The following is a 17,909-nucleotide window of genomic DNA, read 5'->3' on the forward strand; positions in this document are numbered from 1 at the left end:
CTTCAGGCTGTATCAAACCCATTTTTAATCTCTTGCCTTTACAGTAAAGGAAATTGTTTGTACAGAGGCCACTGATGTCAACTTACTGTTGTTGATATTATCTAATTCCTTCTTCAGAAAATTCTTGTGCTAATTTTTAGTGCAGAGCTTTGTTCCTGTGAATTCAAGTCCACTTCTCCCTGTCCCTAATGCATTGTCATCTCTTTTCTTTTCCTGAAGCATCTGTTTCTTTTATGTAGTGGAAACTATCACACTGTCTTCCCTCCCAGAAGTGGTTTGTAATAGGCCAGACCCTGTGCTCATCATATCCCATTCCAGTTTTACTCTCTCAATTGAAATAGATCTCTTTAGAGTGTTTTGTTGGCTGGAAGGCTTCTTCACCATTCTTTGTCAAATGCCAAAATGCTACCCTGCGTTTCTGTTGCTGAAATAAAGATCCTTTTTTTTTCCTCCTCACTGTCTCTTCTGCCCTGAAAGAGATTTTTGGGGGGAGTTGTCACTCCATGAAATTTCACTTGTCTTGTTGAGTTGATTATTCCCAAAGATGGAATGTTCAGCTGTCCTATGTCCCCAGTTCTCTCTCCAGAGCAAGACCCACATATGGATGCTCAAACTCCAGCCTGCCTTTCTGCTGTAGGGGAGATTAAATCTCTACCCCAAACTTTCTGAATAAAGCCACCTCAGTCACATGAAGATCTGCAAGTACTGTTTGGTATTACAGGCTTGGCAGCAGTTAAAATTGAGCTGTTCATTTTCTCTTCCACTAGTAAAAAAAAAAAAGTGAATTAAAGGAGAGCTAAGGTTGTATGACAGTGCTTCATGCCACCCCCATTGTGTGGGTGTAGATAGACAAAACCTGAAAGATCTGAGAAGCCAGAAACCTGTGCAGCAAAACACAGCCCAAACATTATTGCTGTAGTGCTGAGAGGTGGGCTAATGCCTTGCCTTTCTTATGTCAAGAGCAAATAGCTTAAGCAAGTTTGTATTAAAAAAAAATCTCCCTAATCCTTTGACATAAGAGCACTTTCAAGACAGCTGAGGGAAGAGTTTATAGAATTGTCTTTGGAAATGCTTGGAGTGTGACTGAGTAGGGCTCTTGAACACAATTATTTAACTTGGAAATGGAATCCAACTTTGCAGTTATCCCATCCTTGACTGGGCAGTTGGACTGGCTGGATTTCAGAGGTCCCTTCCAAGCTACAGTATTTCATAACTTTCAGGACCCTTGAACAAAAATGGATTTATGACAGATATGGCATTCTGTATAGGATTAAGTTTCATCTGAGCTTCCTCATAATTAAGTTCTAAGTTGTCTTTCAGTCAGCCTTTGATATCATTGCCTTGCCAGGGAGGCTCCATTTCCTGGTGCACAGGTACATAGAAGATCCACTGGAGAAGTTCCGCTTTTTTTACTAATGGCTTTTCAGTAAGTCTGTAAGTAATTCTGGAGCTAGGTAGATGGCTTTTGTAGATTTCCTCTGGAATTTAAGGAAATGTTTTCAAACGTTTAATTTGCAGTGTTTGGGCTCTGATGGCAGCCTTTCCTCAGGTGTTGTTTACCTGGCCCTTGTTCAGGTTTCTCTAAGGACCAAGGTACCCTCTTGTGCCATGTCATTCTCGGTGTACTGTATGGAAGTAAAGTGATTTGTGTTTATTTTTAAACCAGGATGTTTTTCCTTTTTATCTCCTTCCTCTTTCTCCTCCCTAACAGAAGAAAGGTTTTTCCTGGTGAAAACTGAGGTTTTGGCTGAGTCTCCTGATCCTGTTTCCATTTTTAGTCCAGCCAAAGACTTTACCTTTGTGGATTCAAGCTTCCTTTTTTATAACAAGAAATCACACTGAGCTTGGCCAAAAAAGAGACTTCTGGTTAACCCATCTAAAGTTCTGTTGTTCTACCTCTTGTTTATCTCTGTTCAGCAAATAGTCATCAGGATGGCTCATCCCCTCTTTCATGACACATCAGGTAGGGAAATAACAGTGGGTGCTCTTTCCTTTTACCCAGAGACACTCAAAGCAAGCTTTGATTTGAACCAATGTACTCTGGACACTTGAAGGCATAAGGATGTAGTTATATTTTCCTGCTAAACAAGTTGCCTAGATACAATTCTCAGAGCCCTGAAAACGGAGTGATCTTGCTTACGCTTGGTTATACAGAGGAGAAATGAGTGAAAAAAAGATCAATTCGTGTAGCTGGGTGTTTAAATATATATATATATATATATAAAATTGGATATCAGGTAACCCCTTCAATGTTTGAGTGATAGAGGCTTCCTCCAGGAACTCTGAAATATTTTTTTTTTAGCCAATGGAAATAAAACTGAAATGAAATGTTACAAAGTCACATCTTCTCCTCTCATTCTGATGAAAAACATCTTGTGGGCTTGTTTTATACCCTTTTGTTTTGCTGTTCTTTTGGTTTCCCCAGCATAATCTAATTGATGGCAAGCAGAGGTATCTTGCACCAAATTTGCTCTGACTCAGTTTGTCTTGTTAAACAGGTCATTTAAATACACCCCCTCAGACTATAAACGTCTCTTATTGTTACTGCTGATGTACAGAGTTTCACTGGTGAAAACAACCAGCCTTGATCCAAGCTTGAGGTTCACATGGAGGAAAACAGACAAATGAGGAGGATGGGACAATCATGAGCTGAGGACATGAGTTACTAAATGTAACAAATCAGACCATCACGGTAGAGAAGCACAAGAGCACATTAAAGATTACACTCCAGCCTGGGCTTCTGTTTCAGTAAAAGATCTGTAGCATGAGATGTGCAGGACTGCAGGCTCTAGCCAGAGCATTAATATATGAAATTATTTTGACCTTTAGGTTTGTTATTGAAGATGTATTTTATTTTTAAAAAGTCAAAAATGTGCCTTGATCACAGAATAATTCTACCAGACCACTTAATTAGCATCTGGTTGCCTACCTGACAGCTGTGCATTTCAATATGGGCATTTTCTTGTCTGTGACATTTATCTGCTGTGGAACAAGGAGCATCATTATATTCTCAAGTCTGTGAGTGCTGAGAAATCCAAGTCATGTAAAGAACTTTTTTTAATGGATCAATAATCTAAATATTGAACAGTTGAGAAATGTGCATTTTTAAATGATTGAAATAAGAAAAATGGGCATTGATTCTCCAGCAATTTAGTTTTCCAGAGGAGAGCCACAGAATCTTTGTATGCAGCTCTTAGGTCTTTCTAGTGGTTACATCCTTTGAATATAAAACTGTTGCATTGCAGGTAAATTTTTGTTTTGCTGTCCTTGGCTTGATATTCCTTCAAGTCAGTGGTTCTTGGTTGAAAAAAGCCTGGGGGGTCTTGTGAATTAGCTGATGCTGATTAATGTTCATGGTGAAAGTGGGTGCAGAATATTACCTGGAGAGTGGGGTTGGTCTGCTCTCTGGTTTTTGTGTGTGCTGGTGCTCAGTGAAAGGTAGAACTGCTGCTGTGTGACACCCTGTCATAACCCTTGCTGCTCTTTGTGGAGCTGCTGTGCATCACCACACAGTAAGAGCTTTATAATAGGTGGTGTTGAACCCAAAGCCTGCTGGTAGCAGCAGTTTTGTAAATTTTTTTAACAAGTCTAAATGTAAGGAAAATCACTTTTGGGAAAAACAGACTCTGTCCTTTGCTTTCTTTTGTTTAAACAACTAAAAACCCAAGATCAATTCCATTTTTCTAAATAACTCGGAGATTACCTATGATGCTGCTGGCTCCATTAGCAATTCCCAATTCTCTTATTTTAGGAGTTCTGAAACCTGATTTTCTATGACTCTGTAACCACCTCATGAGCTCATTTACTGCATCCCCAAGTTCTGAAACCTGATTTTCTATGACCTCATGAGCTCATTTACTGCATCCCCACCCCTGCAACCAAGCTGAATGTGAGAATTGAGGCTGAGGAGGTGCTGATCCCTTCACCTTGTTCAGCACAAACCCATCCTTCTCTTTTGCCCTTTTCCTGCCAGCTGGAGTTGTGTGAATTTATGAGCAGCTGAGCAGAGAGGGATGCCATCCTTTGCTGACATGGGTTGTATTTACTGAAGAGGTGGCAAGATCTCAGGAGTTTGGAGAAGCCTGAATCCTTGATTAGTTGTCACTTGATGGCTCAAAGGTGAAAGCAGCAAGTGTCTTAAGGGAAGTAAGCTGAGAGTAATGGAAAAGCACTATTTAAAAACTCAGACTTCTGGTCAGAGACCTCTCTGCAACAATGGCAGAGCTCAGCTGTCCTTTTTGCCTTCTGAGATCACTTAAAAATACATGTATAAAAAATAAAACAACTTGCCAGCAAGCATTTGAATTCAGAAGGTATAGCAGCAGATTTCTGTCATGCTCAGCTTCTGCAGTGACATTGAACTAGATGAGAATTGTTCTGGAGTGTTTAATTCGTTATGAAATATATACATGTTCCTTCCCTTTATTTCATCAATATTTAAATTAAGCCTGAATGCAGAAGAAAAGGTGAAGCAGGGAGCTGTTGCTTCCCAAGGGCTGGGCAGGCAGGAGGCTTTAACTCTAAAATTCTAAAATGAACTTGTTCTGAATGAGTTTTCTAGTTGGGGTAGAAATTAGCTGAATTATGATATTAATGTTCATTTTGAGGAGCAAACAAGATGTAAATACCCCTGATGTTGCTGGCTGGCAGTGGAGCATGCTCCATGGCCTGCAGGGATGCTGAGGGCAGGAGCCAGAACTGGGATGCTGGATGAGCTGATAGGTTCTCGTGGAGTTCAGGAAGTGTTTGATTCCCCTCATTTCCCTCACCTTGAGCTGCCTCTTGGGAAAATCTCATTTTCTGAGCCTCCCAGAGCACCCTGCCACCTCACTTCTGACCTGCTGGTGTGCCAGAGATGCTGCCCCTCCCAGACAGTTTCAGCTCATCAAAGTCCGCCAGGCAAGGCTTCTGCTGAGATCTCTGGGAGTTGTATTTTTCTCATTTCACTTTACTTTGGGGCTCTCTACTTCCTCAGCAGATGGCATTTTTATCATGTTTTTTGTGAAGTCCATATGGCCTACAAGAGAGACTATCTCTTTAATTGTAAAACATGGCCACCTGTTCAGATTTTAATGAGTGCAGTGAGCATTCATCTTCATGTATCTACTTAAAAATAGCTGCTTCAATCGAATTAAAAAAAAACAAACAAAAAACTAAAACCCATTTGGGCACCAACACTTTGTCTGCTGAAATAATCAATTAATAATTAAGTGGCTAATTTTGGAGCCCAGTGGCCTTGCTGGTTCCCTCAGACCTGTTGTGATGAGAGCAGACAGTGATTGATTGCCCTGCTGATGCCCAGAGGCACAGCCGTGCTGGGGCCAGATGCTGCCAGGCTTTGAGCTGTTTACTGGGATGTTTGGAAGGTGAATGCAACTTCATGGTTCTCTTCTGCAAATAGACTTGTCTGCCCTGCTACACCTCTCTCTGCATTACTCCAGCTGCTCATATGCAGCTATCCCTTTCCCTGCTATTTTCTTGAAAGATGAAATCTGGTACTCAAAAAGCTGCCCTAATGATGGGCCAGTGTTGAAACTGTAAGCAAAAATAGACTTGAAAGGCTTATCCACTAACTGATTCCTAATAAAAAGCCCTGCTAGAATCATTCTGCTCATTAAAATAACAATTGCTAGTTAACTGTTTCACAGCTCCCACAGGTCTGCTGGAGAGATGAAAAACTGGAGTTTCTTGGCTTCAGCTTTCAGGGAAGTAGAAGAGACTAAGATGCTCCAGATCTTGTTAGAGTGTTAATGCTTAATAAAGTCCCTTAGAAAATTAACCCATTGTGCAATAAGCCTGTTGCAACATCATGTTGCTCTACAGCTAATTAAAAGACCCAAATGGTAGGAGCACACTGGGATTTTGGTTGTTTGGAGGTTTAGTATTTCAGAGGTGAAAGACACGAGAGCTGTTTGCAAGACTGCTTGGGGCACAGCATCTTCAGTGCTGATAGGAAGGGGTGTAACAGCTGCTGGGTTTCAACATAAGAGTAATTTGGCAGTGTAAGTGGTGGAGAAAACTTGGTGTGGCTGCTTGGAGCATCTGCTTTTACACCTTGAGGAGGAAGAGGGCCAGAAATCCTTACCCAGAGAGGCCTCTGAGCTGGTCATCTGCAGAGAGTAAAGTGCTGGAAGCAGAGAGAGGAGAAGATGATTTGCCTCCCCCCCTTATTTTATTGAAGGTGTTTCTGACACAGTCCCCACCCCATGGCCCCCAATTAGCCCCTCAGTCTGGGGGAGGAGCTCCCCTTGCTGGTCTGGTGATTGATGTAAACCTGGGTATCTCTCAAACCACCCGGGATTTTGAGACAGCAGGTCTCTCAGTTGTGCAGAGGACAACACCAGCTTTGAAATGCTGTGCAAATACAAAAATAGCTGTAGCTATTGGCTTTTAAATTCATTTCTATGTAGTCTTTGTGATCAGCTTCCACCAGTGGGACATGATTTCAGTAGGAGGAGGGTCAGAGCAGATTTCAGCTGATGTCTGGCTGAAAGTTGCTCAGTGAGAGAGATGTCCAGCTTGGTTTCCATGTGTGTGGCCTTCCCTCCCTGTGCTTCCAGAATAGCAAAGAGTAATAAATGAAATTCAACATTAAAGGTTGAAAGTTGGGAAGGAAGAAGCTTATTAACCTTGTTGAGCTGGAAGGAGCACTGTGGGGGTGTTTGGGGCTTGGGTCTCATAAGGTTTTCTCTTCTTGTTTTTCTGGTTTCTTGGGAATTGACATTTGGCTGTGCAGAAAAGCAAACTTATCACTAATTCTGGTGTGATCCCTTTCATATGGTTGTGGCACTGGGGCACATCTGTGAATTAAATCTTAAAATGAACTGGAATTTAGTCTGTTCCCTCATTAGCAGAAATGCTAATTCTTTATTGATTGGTAATAAAGTCAGAGGAGAGAAGCAAAAAGCAAAGGTAGGAAGGTTATCCATCCAAAAGCAAGCATGACAAATTTAATCCTGTTTTTCCACAATCCAGTTTAAGTAGCAGACTGAGTTTTTACCCTTGAGTTCTTCAACAGTTTTCAAAGAGGGGACAGCTTGAGGAAGGAAAAGGAGGCTGGGCTTTGGAAATGGCAATTGCAGTGGCTGGGCAGGGAGCTGAGAAGGCAGGCAGAAGAGGTGAGAGTCCTTTTAGGTGCTGTCTTGAACAGGGTCATGGGGTTTGCAGGAGGACACATGTACAGGCACACACGTGTGAATGCACCTCTTTGCTTTCCTGACCCTTTGAAAGGGAGCATGGACCCTTGTAGAACGAATTTTGGGGCTGTTTTAGGAATCCTCTTTTGCTGTAGTGCAGACTGTTTATCCTAGACAGGGCTTGAAGTGAGATCTGGAAACTGCAGGCAGGATTCTTGTTGTAATCATTCCTGTGCATCCTTCCCAACTGATTAAATGTGGGGGTGTTTGAAGGTCCCCAGGACGAGGGAAGAGATGAGAATCTTGACTCCGTGTTTCAGAAGGCTGATTTATTATTTTATGATACTATATGATACGATATTATATGAAATTATATTATACTATATGATATGAAATTATATTATACTATATGATATGAAATTATACTATATGATATGAAATTATACGATACTATCTATGATATGATGTTATAGGAAAACTATATGATAATTATATTATATGGAAATTATATTGAAATTATATTATATGAAAATTATATTCTAAAACTATACTAAAAGAATAGAAGAAAGGATTTCATCAGAAGGCTAGAAAAGAATGAATAATAAAATCTCGTGACAGACTCAGAGTCCAACACAGCTGGCTGTCATTGGCCATTAATTAAAAGCAATTCACATGTCTCAGAATCTCTGCTGGTCAGAGTGACTCTGAGATATGCAAAAGCCTCTTTTCCCAGCCCAGCAGTTGAAGAAGGAGTCAGAGCTCTTCTGTTCTCTTTCTGAAGGTTGTTTATTGTTTCTTATCTATAAAATTCTTTCTCCGACCCACTGAGCTCTGTCTGGCAGGTTGGGTTGAGGCACACTGCCCACCTTCAGAGGTGGTATTGTCTTTTTATACTAAAAACAACGTGTACATTATTTACCAGAACTTTCCATTACCTATCACCTATGTTAGACAGAGAGCTTCTACTCTAACCAATCTAAAAGTGCCAACATCACCCAGAAGATGGAGGCTAGGAAGAAGAAGGAGAAAGGCTGGACATGCCCAGATTCCTTCATCTTGCCTCCTGAACCCCCATTCTAAAAAACCCAAAAATCCATTTTTCATCCTGTGATAAATTCACTATCATTCTACTTAAACTCTCTTGACTTGTAATTCTTCATATAAAGGTTGGTAATTGTTTTTTCCAAGGGCCAAATCAAAGGCACAGAGGTCTTGTGCTCTGTGCCAAGCTCTTTGAGTCCCTTGGGCAGGGGTTTGAGCCCTCCAGGGCAGCCAGAGGAATTTCCTGGGTTCTGACACACATGCAACCAACCAAAGATGTACCTGTTGGTAAACCATCTCCAAACCACATTCCACAGCCATCAGATAATTATTGTTTACATTTCTTTCTGAGGCTTCTTAGCTTCTCAGGAGAAAAATCCTCCTAGAGAAAGGCTTTTCATAAAATATGTCAGTGATAAAATGTAAATTCCTTTTTCTCCTGGTGTGCAGATCACTGTGTTCACTACTACGACCTGCGCAACACTAAGCAGCCCATCATGGTGTTCAAGGGGCACCGCAAGGCCGTCTCCTATGCAAAGTTCGTCAGCGGCGAAGAAATCGTCTCTGCGTAAGTGTTGCCTCTTATGTGTGGTATCCACGTGCCCTCTGAACAGAGAGAAGCTGTGAGACAAGCAGAGGAGAAGGAAAACACAATTCTTATCTCGCTTGCTGTGCCCGTGTTGTGCCAAAGTAGAATACAATATGAAGATTGTTTATCCAAAGTGAGGATGTTTTGTTGCCTTGGCCTATCAGAGCCGAGAGTGTGTCAGACTGTCACGGGAGAGAGAATCAGAGATGAGTGCAGTTCTGAGCAAGAGTGCATGGCAGATTCGGTTTAGATACAATATACATAGTATAGTATAATAAAGTAATTCATTAGCCTTCAGATAAGCTGGAATCCTCATCATCATTCTCTCTCCCCTTCATCAGGGATGCCTTGCATGAATACTTACGTAGGCTAAAAGCTGTACAGCCCTTGCTTCTCTGTGCTCTTCAGAGCTGCTGAGCAAGTTCACCTGTGTGGGTGGCTGCTCTCACAGGCTGCTGTGCTTTTGGGAGGCAGATCGTTGCTTTTCTCCAAGTCGAAAATAGAAATTCATTCGTGGTGTCATTTGGCTCTGCTCTGTTTTGTGGAGCTAAAATGTTTTAGAAGAATATGAAGACAACTAGATGTGGCTCCCGTGCCCAAGTGCTTACTTTGGGAAGCTGCAGGTGGACTTTGCAGGCAGACTGAGTTTTTAGCCTTGAGTTCTTCAACAGTTTTCAAAGAGGGGACAGCTTGAGGAAGGAAAAGAAGGAGGCTGGGAACTGGAAATGGCAATTGGAGTGGCTGGGCGGGGAGCTGAGAAGGCAGGCAGTGTGTGTGCACTGAGGATGCTCCTGACCAGGGCTCTGTGATGGAGAAAGCTGCTGGCAGAGCCCTGGGGATAATAATCTGCAGTAGAACACAACTGATGAGTGATAGAAGAGATCAAATAGCACTGCTATGTATATGGTCTGAAGAGGAGGTTTAGCCACAGCCTGAAAGCAGCTCAAGTAGGACTGACTGTTTGATCTGTTCTCTGGTAATTTATTATCGGCTCTATGAAGGTCCTATTTGGGTTAGAAAGTGGGCAAAGAGAAGCTGTGTTTCATGACTCTAATAGCAAGCAGCTCTTCAGCCAGGGCAGACCATAAGATCTGCTGTGGAGGCCCTGAGGAGCAATATTCTCCAGCCTCTGTTCAGTTACATGGCCAGATGTGGCTGCCTCTCTTCTGGTTAGGTTTTCAATCACATGGGAATGAATGAATTTTCACTAGGTCACCTATGGAAAATTGGCAGTGACTGGCTACAAGCCTCTTCAATAAACCAGAGGTGAACCCCTCTTACCTGCTGGGGAGGGTGAGGGGCTGCAGGGGAATCCTGGATCTCAACACATTCATGTCTAACCCCTGAGGGCAGCAGGGATGGATCACAGAGGCTGCCTTGTGCTGAGCCAGTGGTTATCCAGCTTGGTTCTGCCCCATGTTTTTACCCAGTGAAACACAGCATTTTAAGGTGTTTTCAGGCTGCAAAGGAGTTACTGGGAGCTGAGCTGCATGATGGAGGATTCCCTGGTGGCTTCTGGTACTGTTTATATTTAATCAGCTTCTCTCTTCTTACTTCTATTAACATTATAACTCTATATAAGGCTGCAAATTCATATCTGGAACACAGAGAAAATTAAATTTAATGCTTTGAACCAAATCTTTGTTAGACAAAGTGTTTAACAGAAACAGGAGGAGGCTGGGAATGTTTTACAGCCATAATCAAATGGAGCATCGTTTATGGGATGTTTTAGGACAGAATGGCCCTGTTCTGCTTCGGCCAGCATTGTGAGAAAGCATCTCCCAAAGTTCTGAGAGGAGTTATTGATTGAGCTGTTAGAGCCGTCAGACTTGGACAGGCCAGCAGCAGGCTGAGGGCACTGACTGAAGGGTCCACCTGCCTTCTGGTGTGTGAGCAGGGAGAAATGTCAGAGCAGATTATTTTTCCTGCCTTTCCTTTTGCAAACTCAGTAGAGGCAACAGCAGTGTAGTGATTCTCAAAAATCAAGTACTGATTTAAGGAAAAAAATATATGTATATTCAGATTCTCTAAATTTCTAGCTAAAGCTGTTTTATGGATTGCATTGATTTTCTTTGCCTTGTAGAGATAGGTTTTGACCTCAGGGGTGTTCAGAACTGCCTGGTATTTAGCACAACACATTGATTACAGTGCTGATTTACAGAGAGACAGATTTAACAGAGCAGCACATCCAAGATGTTTTTTTGGAGATGATATGAAACACCAGTGTAACACCATCAGGATCAATGGCCTTTGTCTCTCCTTGCAGTTCAAGGGTGAATAGCTTTCTTTTTTCATGGCTTGCTTATCCTAAACAATATAAACATAGCTAGAGTTTGATGGGAATTCATAAACAGTAAAACTTCCCATTAGTAATAGACTTCAGTGTTTTTATTTTAATTAAGACACCTAGTAGGTATGCCAGTAAAATACAGAGGTTAGGTGCCTGTGTGTCTGAGGTTTTCTTGATGGGAAGCTAAGAACAGCAGCTGTCATAGGAATCTGACAGCTTGTGGACCAGGGATCAGTCTTTTGCTGGTTTTTTCCTGCCTGCAGAAAAGTTTAGTGTCCAGGCAACTCTGAAGCTTTTAAAAGCAGCATTTTAAAAATACACCTGTCCTAATAGCACAGAAAGCACCTGTCTGTACTTGTGGGCCAAAAAAATAAGCAGGAGCATCCCCCTTTTTGCCTTCTGTGAGCTGTTCCTCTGAGAGTAAGGACAAGGGAAGGGAGAATGAGCAGCAGTACGGGGCAGGAACAGATGTAGAACAAGCACCAGGCAGAGAAGCTGAATGCTCTGTTTTGTGCCTCCCATCTCATCCTGGGATTAGGAATGCACTCCTGCTTAAGTCACAGTGTTACAGATAAAATTCATACCTTCTTTCTGATCTGACCTCATCCAAACTAATAATACTGCCTAATAAATCTTGCTGCAGCTCCCTTATCGCTCCTTTGTCATTCCAGCTGTCATTGAGGACGGAGATAAGCTTTTTTGCAGGATAGCACAAGGTGCATCTCTCCTCTTTTGTGCTATATTTTTAGGTAAATGGGACGTTGGTGCAGGGCTCATGTCTTACGTCATTGGTAATATTTGACGGATGTTGTGTGATTTGAGTTTTTTTCCTTTCAGCTCTAAATATTCAGGGAGCAGCAAGGTTGGTGACATGACCTGTGTGGGGGAGCATGGCCTGCTTCCCCTCACTCCCACCCAGGAGGCTGACAGGTCCTGCTCCAAATCTCTTTCAAATTTGGGGATCAGAACAGAACTATCCCTTTCTTTAAAATGGCTTCATGGGGCTTCAGTTCCACCTTATCACCCTTTGTTCCCCAGCTGTGTATCTCAGTGAGTGCCAGAACACCAGAGCCATGTAAGCTGGGATTGCTAGGAAATAATGCCTGTGAAGTGAGAGATTATCTTCATGTCTCTTCAGCTTTGGGGGAAGAAGTTAATCCTGTATCTCTTGGAAATGTGGGATCTTCCTATTTGAGATCTGCCAGGCAGCAGATTAGTAACCCCAAAGGCAAAATGTTTTCTCACAGTAAACAGAAAAACGTTTTGAAGGCAGGTATATTTGCATTTTGGGGAATCATGGGAAACAATGATTGTGATTTAATCCAAACATGTTTTCTATATTTTGAATAGTAATATTGAACTTTCCCTGACAAGGTGAAAAAGGTAGAAGTTAGAGTTCTGTATCCATGCAGTCTTGATTACACATGAGAAAAACAGATTTAATTTTAACAGCAACTCTGAGCCCCCATGGATTTTTCTGTGCTGCTCTTTGGTATTGGGCAGGAGGAGGAGAATGTGCTTCAGGGCACCTGGGGAATGAGGAGACTGCTTCCTACTCAAGCCCTGGAAAGACATGAATGAGAGTTGCAGCTGGCAGAGAGAAGGAAACAGATTTTATCTGTGCTGTAAAGGTTTAAAATATAAATAACTTTGGTGTGTCTTGGATCTGTGAGGATCTGGAGGAGGCAGTGATAGCCCAGAGGCCGTGCAGTTCAGAGGAGGGCTCTGCAATTGATAGGAGAAAGCAAGAGTAATACTTCAGGGAAGTTTTTATTCAAACGTGTAATGTGTTTTGACAGGCTTTTAAAATAAGGTGATATCTTCCTGAGCTCAAGCTGAGCTGCAGATGATTGAAAGTGGGATAAATCTCCTGTTGTGCACTAAGGCTTCCTACATTTACATTGTCATTGGAGCGTTGAAGAGCAGGGTGGCCAGGGAGGAAGGAGTTCCTGCCATATGGCAGCAGGGTAAATTTAAGTGTTGTTTTCAGGTCAACAGACAGTCAGCTGAAGCTGTGGAACGTGGGGAAGCCTCACTGCCTGCGCTCCTTCAAGGGTCACATCAACGAGAAGAACTTTGTGGGGCTGGCGTCCAACGGAGACTACATTGCCTGTGGTGAGTAGAGCAGCCACCCTGGTGTGCTAACAGCGTTCCTCAGAGCTGGGGCCTCACCAGTAGCAAAGCACACCACCACTTGTGCTATTTTTCTGAATTTCCACACTCCTTCCCCTCCCAGGGAATGGCATTGGCAGTCCTGACCTAAGGGGATCTGTAGATGGTTTTCTTCTGTCACAGATGAGTTGTTTGTGCATGATGATTCAAGCTTGCTGTCATCAAAATGAACTACTAATGTCAGTGCTGCTGATATAATTTATGTATTTCAGGATCAACAATTGGCACATCTTTATGCACCACCAGTAGCCTGGGCCACGTGAGGATCCAGTAGTTGTCACTTAGTATGGCATTCTGCATGGTGAAGTGAAGAGTGCCCACATTGCAAACAGCTCCTTAGAAGGCTGAATCATTAGTTACCCCTTTGGCTGTTCTGTCCTTTCACTGCTTAAAATCTGTAAAGCTCTGTAAATCCACAGCTCTTGCTGGGAAGGCAGTGACAGGCTGATAGCTGTGGGATGAGCAGGACAGCTGTGCCAGCACTGAAGGGAGGACCTTAGCTCATGTGTTCTCTGATTGCTGTGCAGCTTGCAAGGCAGAAATTGGGATGGATTTCTAAATAAAGCCTGTACAGTCTGGTCTCCCTTGCTTAAGCCTCCACAGACCAAGTTGTCATACTTGATTATGGCAGGCAAAACTTTGATAATGCTACCTGCCTTTGAGCTGTGGCTCTGAGCAGGCTGGATGTAGCAGTGATTCGTGTGGTGGTGCAGATGCTCTGCCCAAAATGCTTTGCCTTGAGGAGTTTGTGGAGGGTTCTTGGAATCCTGTGTGTTTTGCAGGTGTGCTGCACACTGCAATTGTCTTATAATAAAACCATGTCCTATTATTAAGTGTGATGGAAGTTTGTGTGGAGCACTTCTAGCTGCCAGGGCACCATGAGCACAATGATAACTACAAGGAAATGTCTGGGCTTGTTTTAAGCAGTGAAAGAGCTAAGAACCCTTTTTTCTGCTTATTTTAAGCAATGAAAGAACTAAGAACCTCTTAAGAGCTAAGAACCCTTATTTGTGTTTGTCTTTACCAAACCTGATCTTGTATACTTGTATTTTTTATTTCTAGGAAGTGAAAATAATTCCCTTTACTTATACTATAAGGGCCTCTCAAAGACACTGCTGACATTCAAGTTTGATACAGTCAAAAGTGTTCTGGACAAGGATCGGAAAGAAGATGACACCAATGAGTTTGTGAGCGCCGTGTGCTGGAGGGCACTTCCAGATGGGGTGAGCTTTCTGCTTGGCTGCAGAAGAAATGCCTCCTGCTTTCTCACAAAATAACCTTGCTGAGGGTTTGTTGGGCTTGGTATTTTCCTATTCATGGGAGAAGTAAGGATACTTGTAGGTCGTTGTGAGAACCTTGGTGATTTGCAGGGTAACTGAAATGCTGGGGGAGAAGACACTGCTGTGATTTTAGCTCTTCCACCTGGTTGTTTGAATTCCTCTGTATGGTATCTGAAATCCCAAAAGCAGCATTGTATTTCTGGCACTTTTTGTGGGTACATTAGTGGGGGTTTTGTTGCAGATACTCATTGTGAAGCCTTGTCTCAATGTTCCTGTGTCTCTCTGGGTTTGCTCATTGGAACACAGCCTTTGTGTTTAGATGAGTAGATATGTAAAGTGCCTGTTCCAGTGGCACTGAATTCACATCCCTAGCATGTGTACTAATGTGGCAGGCAGACCTGATGCAGCTTCTGTGAGTGTGGCCTTTCAGAATGCTGCTTTTGAATTCAGGGTGCTCTTAAAAAGCTTGCATTAAAAACATGGAGCAAGTAACTCTTGTATGTACAAGGTTTGCAGATCAGATACTTAAAAGAGGCCTGTTGGGAGGGGGCAAAAAGGAGTTGATCTTAAATGCAGTCTTCCAAGTAGATGAAGTGAAATGTTGCATAATTGGTGTCCTGAGATGTCCTATTCACAAAGACAGTGTCTACCAATCTCCTTTCTGCATGTGTAGACACTAGCCCAACAACTGTGATTCAGTTGTCACTGACCTAAATTCACTTCAGATGGACACTTCTGAGTCAAAATCAAAATAAACCCGTGTCTGGAACTGCTCCTTGTGTTTAAAAGGAAGAAGTGGGCTGCTGTGGTTTGAACGGAGGCATTAGAATCAGTGATGTAGGATCACCAGCTTCTTTCTGGCTGGGGATTTTGTAGGGCTTGGTATACACGTCTCAGGTGAAGAGTAGCTGTTGTAAGTTTGCTAATTTGTCTTCCTGCTGGATAAAAACATGCTCTGGGAACCTGTGTGTCCAGAAATGCCCTTCCTTGAGCTGCCTTCGCTTTGGTGCTTGGATTGTCTTGCCCACTGCTTTTCTGGGTATCTCTTCTAGAGGCAAAAGCAGAGATGTCTCACCCCTGGGGTTATGTCTGTTGCTGTCCACTCCTCAGCAGTCTTTTCTCTGATAAATGTGCTCTGATAGACCTTCTGCTTAAGTGGCTGAGAAACTTCTAAGCTGTCACCAAGGGCTGTGAAACAATTCTTCATCATCAGGATGAAAAATACCATACAAAAATGTAATAGTTAAATCAGGCCCGTCAAGATCACACCAAATAATGTTCAGGCTTCACTCCATTAAGCAGCATTCAGAATCCATTGCTGTTCTGGTCTTTTTTTTCTCTAGCATTTGTCTTCTTTTCTCTGGGCTTGCTTCTAAATGAACCTGTTTCTCCTGTGGCAGCCACACTACCTGGCTAGCTTTTAAAGAGAGCAGCAAAAAGCTGCCTGCAGGTGCTTTTTGCCTCTGCCTGTGGTACATACCAAACAAGCAGTCTCACTTGCTTCTGCCAAGAGGTCTCAGTGTTTACTTGCACCATATCTTTTCACTGATCCAGCTGCACATTCCTCTTCTCTTCTACTGCTGCAGCAGTCCTCTCTGACCTAATTGAGACTTTGCTCATGTTCTTAGGAAATTAAATTACTGCACAGCCAAAGTTCAGTTATGTCCACAAAATCTTACTCAAATGATGAAACTCTCCTATTCTTCATTTTGATAATGTTTCTTCAATTTGCCATGATTTTTTTTTTCAAATGAGCTTTGCATATACAGGCTTCCCTGAAAGCTGGGGTTTTATTTTCTGATACTGGGCTGAACCATAGAAGTCCTGTGCCTCAAAATGCTGTCAGCATCTGTCAGATTTGGGGAACCCACAGCCTATTTTCAGCTTAATTACAATTTTGATCCTGGGTGAGCCACTCTGTCTTGTTGTAAGAGTTAGCACACGTACCTCTCAGTGCTGGCTGTGATCCCACCTGCTCTGCTGCAGGACTGTGTGTGTGGGAGCAGCTCCAGGCCAGCAGCCATGCAGAGCCCCAGCACAGGCTGGGAAAGCTGCCCCAGATCCACAAGGCAGCACAGTGAGCAAGTTTTACAGTGCTGTGGGCACACTCTTCTCCATTTCTTGCTGGGCTGCTTGAAAGCATCTTGCTCATCTCCATGCTGTGGTCACAGGGCAGCATCTTCAGTTTGTCCCTGAAGGGTGGGAGATGCCAGCACAGCCTTTCCCCAGGGCTCCCCAGTGGAGCTGACTCTCAGTTTCCATACAGTGTTGCTGTCAAGGATTGTTTTTTAATTAACCTTTTGAGATGAGATGAGTAAGTTTCAGATCTGTCAGTTATCTTGGGAAGCATGAGTACATGTACTCCTTCACTTCATGCACTTAAGTGCAAAATCTCAGATCCTAATTAAAACTTAACTAAAACTTTCAGATTAAATGTCATTGATTCTTTCTTTAAAATCTATTTTTATGTAATTCAGGCTTTTACTTCCTCCTGAGCCTAAGTCAAGCTGTGCTAGTGGCCCTTGCCAGAACCCATCTTTTTATTCCTTTCCCTTCTGCATTGATTTTTCTTTACTTACAAAGATGCAGAGGCCTTTTTTATTGGAGCTGTCACCTTTCTGACTCAAAGGTCCAGCAGCACCTTCTTTTTACCTATATCAAAGCCATAAGGAAGAAAAATTGTTCTCTCTGAGTGCTTATTAGCATCTTGCACCAGGTTTACTCACTTTTCAATTTATAAAAGTGTTTAGAAATAAGCACTAGCTTGTAGGCTACTTGTTCTGTTAGGCTCTTTGAAAAAAAAACAAGCAAATGAAAAGCCTCCCAGCAGGCTGACCATGAAGCAAACCTGATTCTTGCAGTGCTGTGTTTTGGACAAAGGCAAGTAGGCTGTTGGATATTTTTAAAATAGCACCTACTTATTGTTTGTGGGGAAAAACATTTCTCCCTTCTTGTTTTATACTAACAGTTGATCACTATTTAAAAGAAGAGAAAGCTTCAGAATTCTTTTGGCTAAATGATTTAATAAACATGATTTAGACTTGGGAATGCTTTTCAGAACGTTCTCTGGACTAAATCCTTTAATTTCCCAAGTCTAGGATTTTAGGATATACCCATGCTGTCCATTTCAACCAGCTTGATTTGAATCAAGAATCTGGTCTTGAGACTGAAAACAAGTCTTCTGTTTTAGCAGCATGTAAACAGGGAATGCTCTTGAATACAGGGAGACACTTGCATAGGGAAAGGAAATTATAGTAGCGGTAGTAGCTCAGTGCATTTAAGTGAGTAGAGATGCCATCTCTCTTAGAAGGGTCACTGCAATTACATCTGGGTATGTGGATCATAGCTGGAGGAGATGGGTTTGTGCTTTGCTTTCCCTTATGTGTCCTACAGGATTTTTT

The 17,909-nt window shown here is 42.5% G+C and overlaps 1 protein-coding gene across 1 annotated transcript in view; it reads left to right on the top strand.

The window, feature by feature from the left end:
* COP1 (COP1 E3 ubiquitin ligase) overlaps nucleotides 1-17,909 on the top strand; it is a 119,147-nt gene that overhangs the window by 73,434 nt on the left and 27,804 nt on the right. Inside the window, exons 15-17 of the mRNA XM_005429630.3 lie at nucleotides 8,628-8,745; nucleotides 13,047-13,171; nucleotides 14,291-14,451. Of these exons, the coding sequence (XP_005429687.2) occupies nucleotides 8,628-8,745; nucleotides 13,047-13,171; nucleotides 14,291-14,451 (404 nt within the window). The remainder of the gene's footprint in view (nucleotides 1-8,627; nucleotides 8,746-13,046; nucleotides 13,172-14,290; nucleotides 14,452-17,909) is intronic.

Source organism: Geospiza fortis, unplaced genomic scaffold (genome assembly GCF_000277835.1).
Source record: "Geospiza fortis unplaced genomic scaffold, GeoFor_1.0 scaffold399, whole genome shotgun sequence".
Lineage (NCBI taxonomy): Eukaryota > Metazoa > Chordata > Aves > Passeriformes > Thraupidae > Geospiza > Geospiza fortis.